The 14,080-nt window shown below is 40.7% G+C and overlaps 1 protein-coding gene and 1 long non-coding RNA gene across 3 annotated transcripts; one reads left to right on the top strand and one right to left on the bottom strand.

The window, feature by feature from the left end:
• Positions 1 to 2,674: 2,674 nt before the first annotated feature.
• Positions 2,675 to 7,430, top strand: LOC139119469 (uncharacterized). Of its 2 annotated transcripts, none has more exons than XM_070683314.1 (2): positions 2,675 to 3,068; positions 5,129 to 7,430. In XM_070683314.1, the coding sequence occupies exon 2, from the start codon at positions 5,186 to 5,188 to the stop codon at positions 5,981 to 5,983; it is 798 nt and encodes a 265-aa protein (XP_070539415.1). In that variant the 5' UTR covers positions 2,675 to 3,068; positions 5,129 to 5,185; the 3' UTR covers positions 5,984 to 7,430. The 2 variants fall into 2 exon arrangements, with proteins under 2 accessions (XP_070539415.1, XP_070539405.1); XM_070683304.1 differs by having other exon boundaries at positions 2,679 to 3,068; positions 5,126 to 7,430.
• Positions 7,431 to 9,907: 2,477 nt separating this feature from the next.
• Positions 9,908 to 12,905, bottom strand: LOC139148069 (uncharacterized). Its single transcript, XR_011555865.1, has 3 exons — positions 12,808 to 12,905; positions 11,518 to 11,745; positions 9,908 to 10,636 (listed from the first exon to the last, which is right to left on the bottom strand). It is a non-coding gene; the product is annotated as an uncharacterized lncRNA (long non-coding RNA).
• Between the last annotated feature and the right edge of the window lie 1,175 nt (positions 12,906 to 14,080).

Genomic DNA, 14,080 nt, shown 5'->3' with positions numbered 1-14,080 from the left:
ATTGTTATCGTATACTCAAGTTTTCTCCGCGAAAGCCGTCCATCCTTCTTTCAGTGAACCATAGATCTGAGCCGATGCTTAGGCCTAATATTGGTTCAGTAAGATACCCTACGAGCTCGACAAATTCAAGGTCAAATACAGTAAGTACCCTCAATGACCATTGGAATAGGTCTGCCATCACGATCATTAGGCCTACGTCTCTTTTGAAGACCCTGATGGGCACAGCACAGAAATGTCTACGTCTGATAATCAAAGTGCTTGAAAGGGAATTCCCCGAAATTGCATGTACGTAAAACAAGTGTAAACGGCTCACGTTAGCTATTAAAATGTACGTCTTACACATTCATGAGACCGTGCCCATCCGATTTTGCAGTGTTGCTCGGCCATGGTGATATAAGATCGAACGATCATCAAAATTGCATGTCGTTTGTAATTTGTAAATAAAAGGCGGTAATTTCATTTGACAGTAGCTAATTCAATCAACGGTCACCTGTGATCTATTCCGCTCTGTGCGCCCTGTAGACGTGTGTACATATGCCTGAGAAGAAGATCTTCTCAGGCATATGTACACACGTCCGGGGCGCATAGACGCAGAGCGGAATAGACTAGGCCTACAGGTGTCTCCGCTTACACATTTTTGCAAATGCCAGTTTCACAGTTCGTCTCAGATTATCGCGTGTAGGCCTATGTGGCGACTGCATCAACTGACGATGCCAGACGAAGAATTTTCTGTATCGAGAAAATAAAACCACAACAAACAAACAAATTATTGGACGTACATATGATTATACAGTAAGAGCGACAATGTCACTGGGTAGCACTTTTTCAGAGCTATCGCCTAAGGGACAGGTCAGTTTCTTCGGCCTGGGGGCGGTGGATTCATGGGGGGGTCACCCTGTTTTTGACTTTGGTGATACGCGGGGGGGGGGGGTGTCACCATGTTTTTGAAATGCCCAATAGGGGGGGTCAGTGTGTTTTTGAATTTCGACACAGGCTCATCATTGGCTAAAATGCATCGTGTCAGCCTCAAATTTCATCTTTCAGTTGCATTTTTCGGCGCGCCCTTCGGGCGCGTAACTTTAATAATCAGACATATTTTCAGCACACCCAACATTAACATATCAGGTATACATATATCAGAGATATCTGTATGTTCAATATTTTTCAACATGCTCTTCGAGCGCATTACTTTAATATATAAGACATTTTTCAGCACGCCCTTCCTGTGCATGACTTTAATATACAAGACATATATATCAGAGATATCAGGATGTTTCATATTGTTCTCCGCGCCCTTCGGGCGCCGTACTTTAATAAATCAGAGATATATGCCAGAGATATCTTGATGTTTGCTAAGTGAAAGTGTACCGTTATGAAAAGCAAGACAAATTCCTGATACTTTTCTGTTCTCTCTATGAGAATTCAGTATGAGAAAGCAACATGCACAAATATTTCACAATATATATTTGATACAGTGACTTATTTTAGAGATAGAAAAATGACAAGATATCTTTCGTTCTCATTGATGCAACTGTTTTCTTTTATGTCTAAGGTTTTCTGTAGAATGATGCTTTTTTATGACCAAAATAACAGATAAAAAGGCAGTTTTTGTCATTATTAGCTGTGCTTTTATGGTTTCAATGTTACAAGAAAAGGCCATCTCAGACACTGCACACATCAGATTTGGCTAAAATGCCTCTCTATGGCTCCTCAGGAGATTTAATTGGATGGGTGGCAAGTCTTAACACCCATCAAAATTTTTGATTTACTGCTTTTTCCTCTTTGATATTAATGATTGACATCCATTTCTGTACAACAGTTCAGGACATCTGGTTGAGCATAGAAAGTGTGAAATACATTCACAGCTCATTCAAAATGTACTGTATTCAAACTTTAAGATTGACACTTTGAAATTCCTATCTTACAACGGACATGTCAACAGTTTCTTTAAAACACAGAATGACTGTTAAAATATAAATGTATGTAAAATATAATATATATATATATATATATATATATATATATATATATATATATATATATATATATAATTTGTTCCAACTTTTGTTTTACAATTGTCGCGTGCAGGGGGGGGGGGTTCACCCTGTTTTCGAAATTTGGAATAGGGGGTCACCCTGTTTTCAAATTTTGGAATAGGGGGGGTCAGCCACTTTTTGACGTCGGCAAAAAATAATCCACCGCTCCCCCCAGGCCGAAGAAACTGACCAGTCCCTAAGTGAGAGGGGTGGACATTATCCGTGTTGGCAATTCGTATGATTTGCAATTAGCTCAAGGTTGTTAAAACTTCTACCTTCATTGGTTATTCATGCTCCACCCACAACTCAACATCGGGAGATTCTATCGGTCCAACTCTAGTTATGTGACGTAGCCTATAAGACCACAGTCGCTCCACCAGGGGCTGTGTTAAAACATTACACGGACTACTGTATCTAGCTATATGGTGTTTATCTGTTTTATTTCCACAAGTCTGCTCACTTCTGTTCTTCGAGTTTATGCCATGTCATTATAATTGGCTATCTCCCCATACCGACACCCAGTAGTGTACTCTGGCCCATGCCAACAGAGCCTCGCCATCATGAACAAACGAAGCGATAACATTTACATAGACACAGTTTTCGGAGTGAACAAGTTTGCATACATTTTGACAAACACGCAGTCCAAACGATTCATTTTCCGACCAGCGTACAAATGTCTCCGGGCAACGGCACAATGATGACAAAGGCTGGCAAGCAGCATGTTAAGCTAACGGGCAGGCAGGGTCACTGGGCGCAGCATTGTCTAAATACCTGTATGCCATCAAAGTCCTGTGCATACAAGTGGGCCCATAGTATATAGGCGCTAGCGTGGGAAGGGCACACAGCGACCTGTCTGTTGTTTTACAACGTTTTCACGTCATCGAATGATCACCGCTGCAATTAAAAGCCAGCGTCTTCGTTCGGTGATCATGTTATGGACTGACGCGCAGAAAACCGGGACGTCCTGAGCGTTTCACCGTCTTTCTCGGCGACACAACGCGACAGAGGAATAGGGTCGTGGTTGAAACACAGGTGAGTGGCTATGCACAAAGGCTTTTCGTCCACCTCTGTATTAAAAGCAGCCTCTTGGATATGCGGTACGTGTCTAGAGTGTCGTGACTACTGGCTTGATCGAAATCCAACTAAATCGCACAGAGGTTTCCCCAACGGGTTAATACTTGTGAAAGGACTCTATCGTACGTTTGGCGTACATATTAAAAATGAAGTTTGTTGTTTGCTTTGTTCAGGCCCTAAGCTTGTCAGTACCAAAACGCTAGCGACTTTTCGCTAGCTGTCAAAGTCGCCAGTATTCGATACCCTTTGCTGTACAGTTGACACGGTCTGGCCTTGTGCCAAGTCTAAATTTCTCCGTGCCAAAGCCAGTCACGTCAATAGCTGGTGAATCCCCGTCAAGACTTTGCAAATCTTTGCTGGTCACTCTTCGTGTGTACACTCCAGCCTCATCCTCGGATACTGTTCTGTGGGCTTTACTAAACATCCTCTACGCCAACAAATTCACTCCGATATTTTTTCTTGGCCTATGACTGTCCACCAAGGGCAAAATCACAAGAATTACACGCAATTAAGACGCTTTGTTTAATTGTAATTGCTTTGTCTGGTGTCTTTACCCAAATGTACGTAAGGTGGTAATAAATTGAACGTCGTCATGATGATCAGACCAGATATTGTGATAATCAGCGCTGTTGTGTCATCGTTCGGTCGCTAGAAGAGAGCGCGACAATAGTTTCAAAGCTGGGACTTACCCAAGGACGTATTTCTGTTGACACACATAGTGTTTTACCATGGCAGGCCGTGAGTGGGCTCAGCTATGCGTTGAAACCTTGTCCAATTCATGTCCTGACATGTTTTAAAGCCGGCAGATTTCAATACACTTCTGTCCCTCGGTCGATTTCTTTGTTTACACGCACAGTATACGAGCCTGTCTAATTCTTTGGTCGGTCGTATCTGGTAGCACAGATTAGTCACAGTTAAAACTACGAAAAATCGATCGGAATGTTTTCAAAAAAGTTATGTTTAAAAGGCATAAAAAGAAAAGTAGCGATGTTTGACATGATCTATGCCTGGGGGCGCTGTTCTTTGACGGTTTAACGACTTCTGACCCGTGAAAGACCTTGTTTACACAGTAATATCATCTCTATCCCACACCACAGACCGATTGTACTTTTCTATACAACAATTGACGTCGAAAGAGGTCGTGGTTGTCAGGTCAAAACGATTACTGGAAACGATTTATTTGAGAGAGAGAGAGAGAGAGAGAGAGAGAGAGAGAGAGAGAGAGAGAGAGAGAGAGAGGAGAGAGAGAGAGAGAGAGAGAGAGAGAGAGAGAGAGAGGAGAGAGAGAGAGAGAGAGAGAGAGAGAGACAGACAGACAGACAGACAGACAGACAGACAGACAGACAGACAGACAGATAGACAGACAGACAGACAGACAGATGTTGAGACAGAGACAAAGGCAGACAGAATAGGGAGACGGAACACGAGGTAGATAACAGGTATAGCAACAGACCGGGGGGGGGGTTCAGACAGGCCAACATTGGGGGAGGGAACAGAGAGGGTGGGCATGGGCACACGCAAGAATCTTACCCTGTGAAACTTTTTTTTACGAGACAAAGACTACGAAATAATAATAATTCTTGGCAGACAATGAAATTTATGGCAGACAATGTGTAGGTATTTTCATTGAAAAAACGGGGCGAACCACAATTTTGAGGAATTTATACAGAACGCCAAAGTTACAAACCAATTACCAATGTTATACTGTAGAAAGATGTCCGTGAATAAAGCACACTGTCAGTCACATGTCACCATTTCTCCGCCAGAGGGCTGCCAAACGCATGGTGTTCATTTCGTGGCCACATCACACATATCATATCATGATTTTGGGCGCAGAAGTAACAGGCTGAGAAATTACAAATGAAATCAGTAGTTTATTTTGTTAGCAATGTTTGCGCGATAGCTGAACTTATTTTCGTTTTCCTTTTGCAAATGAACTTAACTTTCACAGAAACATGACGAGGTCCCTTTAGCAATTTTTTTTAATAACAGTCTGTTTGCTTTCTACATTCCAGCAGTGCGGGATTCCCCCGACAAGACTCAGAAGACTTTAATATTTTTGCCAAACTGTCAAGATGTTGCGACAGGCGTCTATATCCTCGGATATCATTATGACCGTGAACCCCCAGCACCCGGCTGGGGGACATGAATCCGGCCGCAACATGCGCGTCGTTACCATAGAGAAGCCGATCCTTATTTGGAACGGGAACCTGAACGGACTGTACTACAGAGCCGAGGACTGCAGTATGGATGCCTATCTGAACAACTATACATATATGAAAGGTGATAAACGGTTCTACTCGAGGCGGCACATACACGAAGTTCTGCAGGAAACGTGTATTAAAGCCCGGTACAAGCTGGACGATTCCTTGGATTCGAAAGAGAAAGGGGATGGAAATTTGTGCGTTGCTGCACTGGGGATTATCGCTGAAAAGAAAGCCACCGATCGGAACGACTCCCAGTTCGTGTACCTGTGCGCGCCTATCACGGTGAAGCCAAACGGCGGCCGACACGTTAAGCTTGCCGTTAAATCGGAGCCAAACCTCGGGAAGAACTGCAAGGAAGCCGTCTTCTGCAGCAGGCAGGAGTCGGTGGAAACTCGAGACATAGCGGACGACCCAGAGATTTATTTTATCGGCCGCGAGAGGGCGCTGTCCACCCGAATCGAAAGGATGAAGAAACGCATGACAAGGAGCATGATGAATGACGAGGAAGACAAATCCGGGGATGACCAAGATGACCTCGCGAGCGAGGAACGCGAAGATGAACCGATCATTTACGAAGAAAATGTAACGGATTTCGAGAACGGGTTTGAGGGGAACTTTCTAACCGACAGCTTTAAGTCCATGGCGGTAGACGACAGTGGTACTTGAAGAAGGCGATCAAGGATTACATCAAGCAGTGCCCAGAACTGATTTCCGAGAATCTGCAGATGTCTTCAAAGCTAAGTGCTACGCAGGGAGATTCAGTGACTCGGGTTGTCCTTCTTCATGGTCGGTGGAGAGCAACTGAAAAGTTTCTACCACGCCGAGCAATGGGTCTTGGAGATGTTGCGAATGAATCCGGATCTGCCGGCTGAGCTTCTGCGAGACTACCAGATCAGTCCGGCGGCTTTCGAAATCCACGCCATCATGTTGGAACTGCACAGCGAACACGATATTTGCGGCAATTGCCAGGATCATCTGCACAGCCTGATAGCGGACAAGTCCCCGAACAACGCCATCAGGACCGCGTTCAAGAACTCCTTGACGAAGTGGGGGTACAGCGTCTCTTGCGCTGATCTGCAAATCGGGGTGCGTGTGTCCTCGAGAATGGCCAACAAGACTGGAGCGAGCAACAGAGGGAGTGTGGCTGCCCCGAGAAGGTTCCACGACCCTTTCCGACGGAAGACACGGCAGTACAAGACCTCATGCAAAACGGCGTTATCATAGCGCACCGCTTCGTGCCAATCGCCTTCTATGACCGACAGGGGAGCAAGTTGCCCGCATGCGCAATGACTGACTGCAAGACCTGCATCAGGGACGAGAGGAATTTCCTCAATGAAATAGGAAAGAAACTTCAAGAAATGATCTTGACTTCGGGGGTTACAGAAGGAGAAAGCATCGAAGGAGAGAAAACCGTCGTGCTGGACGTTCGGGTCGATGTCCTCGGGAACACAAGACACGCCTGTCCATCGTCCACCAACACCTTCTGTTCATATGACTCATTGACGTCATACGCGAAGCTCGATCTCAAAACGAAAGTGTGTAAAGGCGTCAAGCTGTACCTGACCTCGTACAGGACAGAAAAAGTTAGCCCGTGAACAAGGTCGCCGAATAAGATGCGATTACCAGGCTCGAATATCATCATAATCCCAAGTTGGTGTCACACAACTGAGTAAACAAAATTGTAAATCTTGAAACACATCAACATACGTAGGCCTACATACATTATGCATACACACTTACCCACATACACACAACACATATACACACATACACACACACATACATACATACATACATACATACATACATACATACATACATACATACATACATACATACATACATACATACATAGCCACCAACATCCGTTGTCCTACCTATGCAACGAGGTCTTCATCTTACCTCGAACGATTTGTAGATGTCCAAATGAAGGGGGATCTAGATATTTCGCCCTCTTGAAAAAACAGAGACCAAAGATATTTTAATCTCTGTTACACAATCTAGTCAAATGACACAGTTCAGTGAAAACGCACGTATAATCACCCGATTTAAGTACCAGGCTCTGTGTTGTGTGTTCCTCGAAGAGTAAGGTAGTTATTTATATAATGATACAGAAATACACTTATGTGATTTGGCTTGTTTTATTTGAAAAAAAAATATTCGTTCGTCCTGACATTAATACTCTATTCTGGAGTTGATAACGTGTGGAAAATATGGACGTATTTTGTTTTAAGGGTTTGGCAGCTCAGTCAGTAAACATCACAATGCTTAGCAGCTCATTCAGACCGGTATTTACAGAATTTTTCCTTAGTCGAATACTTTCCGGTTTAGATGAATCCATGTTTGGTTTACACGCAGCAAAAACTACCATGTATGTGTGTATGTATATGTATGTGTGTGTGTGTGTGTGTGTGTGTGTGTGTGTGTGTGTTTGTGTGTGTACCAAATAAACTTATCTAAGGTTGACGTTTGTAAATACAGAGATTTGACGCGTGTCACAACATATTTACTAATGAAAGCTTTAATAACGCCCTCACACGAATATTTGAAATTTAGAGGTTACCCATTTATATCATATTTGCACGAAGTCATAACTACGCTGCATGTCAGAGAGTTTTTGGTTGAATTGGACTTGCGGATGCGGAGGAAATCGTTCGTTAATTACGTCATGAATATATTACGTCTTTAAAACTGTGGCTTTAAATGTAGGAGTCGAGGTGAGTGATGACAACGAGTCATGTGTTAGTCCAAGAATCGTATTGTTACATTTGCATGCACCACCTCCATCAGCAATGATGCATGGCAACGATACTGTATATATATATATACATACAACAATATCCCTGATAGTGCGCCCCCAGCGACAACAAAGTAGAGACTAGAGATTTATATTTCAGGTAGAACTGGAAGGCGTACAAGTCAAGAAGAGTGACAATGTGATCTGTAATATAATTTTATTTAATTTTTGGAAGTCCCTAACAATGATTTAGTGTGTATTTGTTAAATAAAATGTTTATTGTAAACTTTGGAAGACCTGTGTCGGGTTCGGTTTGTTTGGTGGGCCGGGACACCCGGCGAGTTTGCTATAAGATTGGGTCCGAGTTAGAGTCACTGTACTGCGCACGCAGGATCACTACAGCACATCGTGTGTATTTTGTATTGTGTTAAATTGTTGCAAACTTTGTCGAAGTAGAAGGTTGTAATGAAAGCTGGTGGCGTCATTTTCTTTCGCCAGAAACGTTTTTCTTATCACCAAAGCACGTTGTAAGTCCAAGCTATTTTGAAATTGACTGTAAAATAGGTACAAACATAGATGTAACTCTCATCAAAATCAACTGAAGTTATTGTGCAATCGTTTCAATTGTATATAATATATATATATATATATATATATATATATATATATATATATATATATATATATATATATATATATATATATATATATTTACCTACCTAACTACCTACCTATCTACCTATACCCATCTCGCTGTCTATCTCTTTATCTATCTATGTCTGTCTACCTATCTATCTATCTATCTATCTATCTATCTATCTATCTATCTATCTATCTATCTATCTATCTATCTATCTATCTATCTAAAATTCACAACATATAAATTAAATTCATTCAAAATAAGTGAGATGAAGATCATTTGTGGACAATGATAGCTTCCCAATCAAATTTGAAAAGAAGGGTACCGTCATCTTGCCTAGGATCGCAACATTCAGGACCCAAAGCCAGTTCCTTGACCGACTTCTGTAACTCCACAGGTGCAGTTTGTCTGAAGTTGATGGTATGAGTCAGAAAATCCCACCACAGGTTATTTTCCTCTGTTTCATCTTCATAGCTCGCGATCACCTTGGCCCTTGATGGCGTCCTGCTGCGTTCGTATTTCACACCCATTTTATCTAATACTTTGCACAGGTCCGCCGAGTCTATGGTTTTAAAGAACTCTTCGCCCTCTGGGAAGGTTTTCCTGAGAACTTTCGTTTGTCCACCGTGCTCTGAGCAAGTTAAAATATCATAGAAATCGTGTTACATGTATGTGATGCAGTAAATATTCAAGTTTTCGTGATTTCATTTCATGACAAATTTTCATGGTTCAAATGGTTAGAACTTATTTCTGGCCGTTTTGACAGTTTTTAATGTGATTGTGTTAATGCAGCCTGAGAATCTGGTGACTCTACACATTAAGACAGAGCAAACAAGTCTGAGACGTTATTAATCAGATAGACTATATCTGATTGGTCGAGGCGTGAAAATAATGGCCACGTGGCACTATTGGAACATGCGCCAGCTCTTTGCTTTAGAAAAAAATCCTTTTGACGTTTCACGTCAGAATTTCAGATACTGCTATGATATGATATGATAGCAATAAACACCTCAGCAACGTGCATAACACGAGATTTTGACCAGTTCACGGGTTCCAGGAGCAAGAGGGAGTATATCGTGGTATACCGTCTCTGGGTGTGGTTTATTGCTTAATTTGACCTTATTCACAACTTAATGAAATTGTTATGTAGAAGGAAGTAAGAATGTTGGATAAAGTTTCATACCTAGACTAATTTATTTCAATAAATGCATCTCGATCTGTTTTGAAATAACTCTGAACTCCAACCGTTAACATAGGAATGTTAATTATGCAGTATACGCGTGCTAGACCAGGTCTTATGCAAGCAACAGTCTGTAACTTTGTTCTCTACGCCCCACAGAGAGCCCATTTAATTGGGGCGATAATGCATTCAGCTGAATATTTGTGAGCTCCTGCAACTCCTCTAAAGATCTGTTCCATACATTTGAATCTAACTTCCAACAGAAACATTCTTGAGACAAACTGCAATGACGCTTGACCATTACAGTAAGGTTGCAAACAAATGACCCGAATTAGACGTATAGGTTGCAGAAAGTAACCTTTGACAACTTACAGCAAATAGGTTTTAACTCTATATCTATATCATGCTGTTCACTGTAGTTGTAAAGTAGAAAACTCACCCGAGATAATTACAATAAGCATAACGCCCCATCGGCTAAGATATCAAACAGATAACGAATGCTTTCTTCCCAGTCACGCAGATAGTATAAGATATGGACAGCGCTGATAAAGTGATATTTGTCTTTCGATGAGTCATTCTCGCGTTCAAATTCCTCGATAGTCTGCTGTTTAAATTCTGTGCTGACGCCCTCAAGGTTGTTTCTCTCAGCAGTGAACAATGCTTTATACTTGTCTAGGTGGCTAGCGATTGGTTCAATAGCAGTGTTGTCAATATTTGGATACCGTTCTTTAATCTTTGTGATCAGGAGGTAGTCCGTTTTACCTGTATTGGAAGATATTAAAATAATTAAAGCAGCAACCAGGATCCATTTGTCACGGGTTAGTCAGTATCTCATCTCTGCCTGTGTGATAGAATATCGTATCGAATCAAGCTGATATGTCGAGATTTTGTTCAGTATTTTATTTCTACGCCATAGGAATCACAATCTGCAGCTATAATTACATCTAGAATATCTTGAAGGTTTGGTAAAATCATTTTTAGATCCTCAACTTCTAGGGAATTATTTGTTTGTGGGGTTATACTTATTAAATAACTTTGCTGCCATGCCATAGGTGATTGACATGTACAAATGGGTTGAACCTTTCATCAAGTATAAGAAAGGGCATTTTTGTGCCAAATGATTGTGAGATACATCAAAGTAATTTAGGCTGTAATATTGTGAGGCAACAATAAACATAGTTATTCATTGCAAAAAAAAATTGTTTGCTGTAACCCTAGATGGGATAGAGCAGAGTCACTCACTTTCTTGCAATATCAGAAAGTAATATGGACGAAATTTGTTATTGAGCGTATGTATGTATGTATGTATGTATGTATGTATGTATGTATGTATGTATGTATGTATGTATGTATATATATATATATATATATATATATATATATATATATATATATATATTGAAGTATACAGATATCCTTGTGAGAAATTGCAGAGCTCGATGTCCTATATTTTTGTCTTGCGGAGTAACATCATTGGCTGTTTTGCAATCGGCGAACGGCATGTAGTTGTTATTACGTGATCTTTACGATCATCTACAGTTTGATACCGACTTATTATGCATGATTGCTGATCATTATGTGCAATGGTAAGATCATTATATCATGTATTAGCCGAATCATTGTAATTCAAACATCAAACCCACCATTTCCACTTCCCACTCCTAGCACTCGTAGTGGAGCGCCCTCTGGTATTCTTGGCAGCTTGGTCGACACAACTTGGCGAAACACAGTATTAGTCCACTCTTCTCGATCGCCGTGGTTCGACACTGTCTCATAAAACAATTTCATGGAATCTTCATAGTGCTTGTGATCATGAAATATGCTGCGAAGTTGTGATTTAGACATCTTTGGTTCGGTAAGACGAGGGGTATCTGTCAGCAAATACCAAATATAACAAATAAGTTTGTTCATACATTATTCCTGGATAACATGACATGCATCTTGGTTTTAGGGAGTTAATATGAGCTGAGATGTATTACATCTGTACAGCAGCTTCATATACTTCGATGGATACATCCATGAAGTTGAAGAAATTCCTGCAACAAAATCTCTTTCAGGGCTGAAAATAGAACTAACTTTATTCCAATTATCTCCAAAAGGATCGGTTAGCGGGAATGGGTATTTGCCACACGACGTATTTAGTTCTTCGTTAATTGATCACCGCTGTTTAACCTCGAAAGTGAAATACTTACACTTTTGCTCAAACTGTCCTCTTTCAAAATCAAGAATAAAAATAAGGGGTCATCATACAAATTTTGTACAAGAGCAACAAATTACAAAATATTTAAAATTAAAAATGGCCGCTAGCCTTGTGTTCACGCAATGGAGAAAAATATCATTTTTGATTTGCAAAAAAAAAGTTAAAGTTTTCTTTCTCCAAGGGCTTCAAAATTAGTTCCCACTAGTGGTAGATCAGAAAAGAATTGGAAAAGTTTGAGAGTCACTAAATACCTGTCCCTGAGGCGCATTCAACCTTAAACGTGATCGTTGGAAACGTAGGTTGCATCGGTGCAGTATAGAGGGAAGCTGCTTTCTTCGTCCATTATGTGTGTCGAAGGTCATTTAGGGGTCTTGACGATAGTCACTTCGACCTCGTTCTCAATGGTCTCGTTAGAGAGCGGAGCCATGTTGGAGGACGCACAACACTGACATGATTATGAATAAGCAATGCCATCATCCTGTCACTCTCTGTGGTTCAATGTGAAGATCTCATGTCTTTGATACTGTCACGATAATGTAGTAATTTATAAATGTTGCAGCAAGTTTTAGAGGGCGCGTTTTCTCGTTAATATGTCCTTCTGACCACGCTTGACCTATATATGACGTGACGTGATGTGCAATCCATTTGACCGTATTTAAGCAAAACTTGTAAACATCATTGCATTTTTTATAAAAAATCTTATTTCTATAAATAAACCCGAAAGCAACCTTACCTCTGAATTAATCAATGTGCACCTAATATAGTTATTCCACAGATAACTGACAAGCGTAGGTCTGATCGAAGGACCAACCTGGCAGACCGACTGAACCCGAACAACGGTCAAAGCTTGACAATGTGATCACGTGACAAATGTAGAAATGGGCGGGCGATATAGAATCACGTGACCTACATTCGCTGCCAATGCACAAAACAAAACAAAACAAAACAAAACAAAACAAACAAACTAGGTGTTGGGAATGGGGTGGTCGTTGATATTTCGTGAGTACCATGGGGGCTCTTACTTTTTACTAAATGCAAATCAATACTGATATTCACTCAGAAAGAGGCAGAAAACAAATTTTTCGTAAACTTGTTTTCTGAGATTATTCCATCGAACTGCTGTCTTTCAACGACTGACAGTCATAAAGTGTTTATGGCTGTTACCTTATGGAGACTGTCAAAGCTACAGCTGGCTATCATGGAGCTACTTAAAAGGCAGACAACGGGCTTGGAAAAGAATTTCAGGCAAATTTATTTATCGAACAGATGTAGCTAGCCTTGTAAACAGTTTTTCATAGTTTGTTCTCTAGACTCAAGTGTACAACACATCGATACTTTTTGTGAAATTTCAACTTATATTGTACTTTTCGAACACGCACAATTTTAATTACCATATTTTAGTGGTTTAAATTTAGATCAACTGTCAAACACGCACAAATGTAGAGACATATCTAGTTCTGTGTAGGAAATACATTGTTTATGGTTTGCCCATAGCCTATACCACGTATAGTGAAATGACACCCAGGCAACCTTTGGTGAAATTCTAAAATCAAATTACTTGTACGAAAATGCGTTTTCCTTCACGATAGAATACGATATACATGGTGGTTTTATTTCATATGTATTTATAATCTTTATTACCTATCGTTTTGATGTGCATCTGCGCGCGTGTGTGTGTAATACATACATACATACATACATACATACATACATACATACATACATACATACATACATACATGCATGCATGCATGCATGCATGCATGCATGCAGCATGCATACATACATACATACATACATACATACATACATACATACATACATACATACATACATACATACATACATACATACATACATATACATACATACATACATACATACATACATAATCATACATACATACATACATACATACATACATACATACTGAGAGAGAGAGAGAGAGAGAGAGAGAGAGAGAGAGAGAGAGAGAGGAGAGAGAGAGAGAGAGAGAGGGGGGGAGA

This window comes from Ptychodera flava, chromosome 2 (genome assembly GCF_041260155.1).
Source record: "Ptychodera flava strain L36383 chromosome 2, AS_Pfla_20210202, whole genome shotgun sequence".
Classification (NCBI taxonomy): Eukaryota; Metazoa; Hemichordata; class Enteropneusta; family Ptychoderidae; genus Ptychodera; species Ptychodera flava.
This window is presented reverse-complemented; position numbering and strand designations above follow the sequence as displayed.

Excerpts from the sequence above, each read along its gene's own strand:
- LOC139119469 (XM_070683314.1), top strand. The coding sequence starts at position 5,186 with ATGTTGCGACAGGCGTCTATATCCTCGGATATCATTATGACCGTGAAC.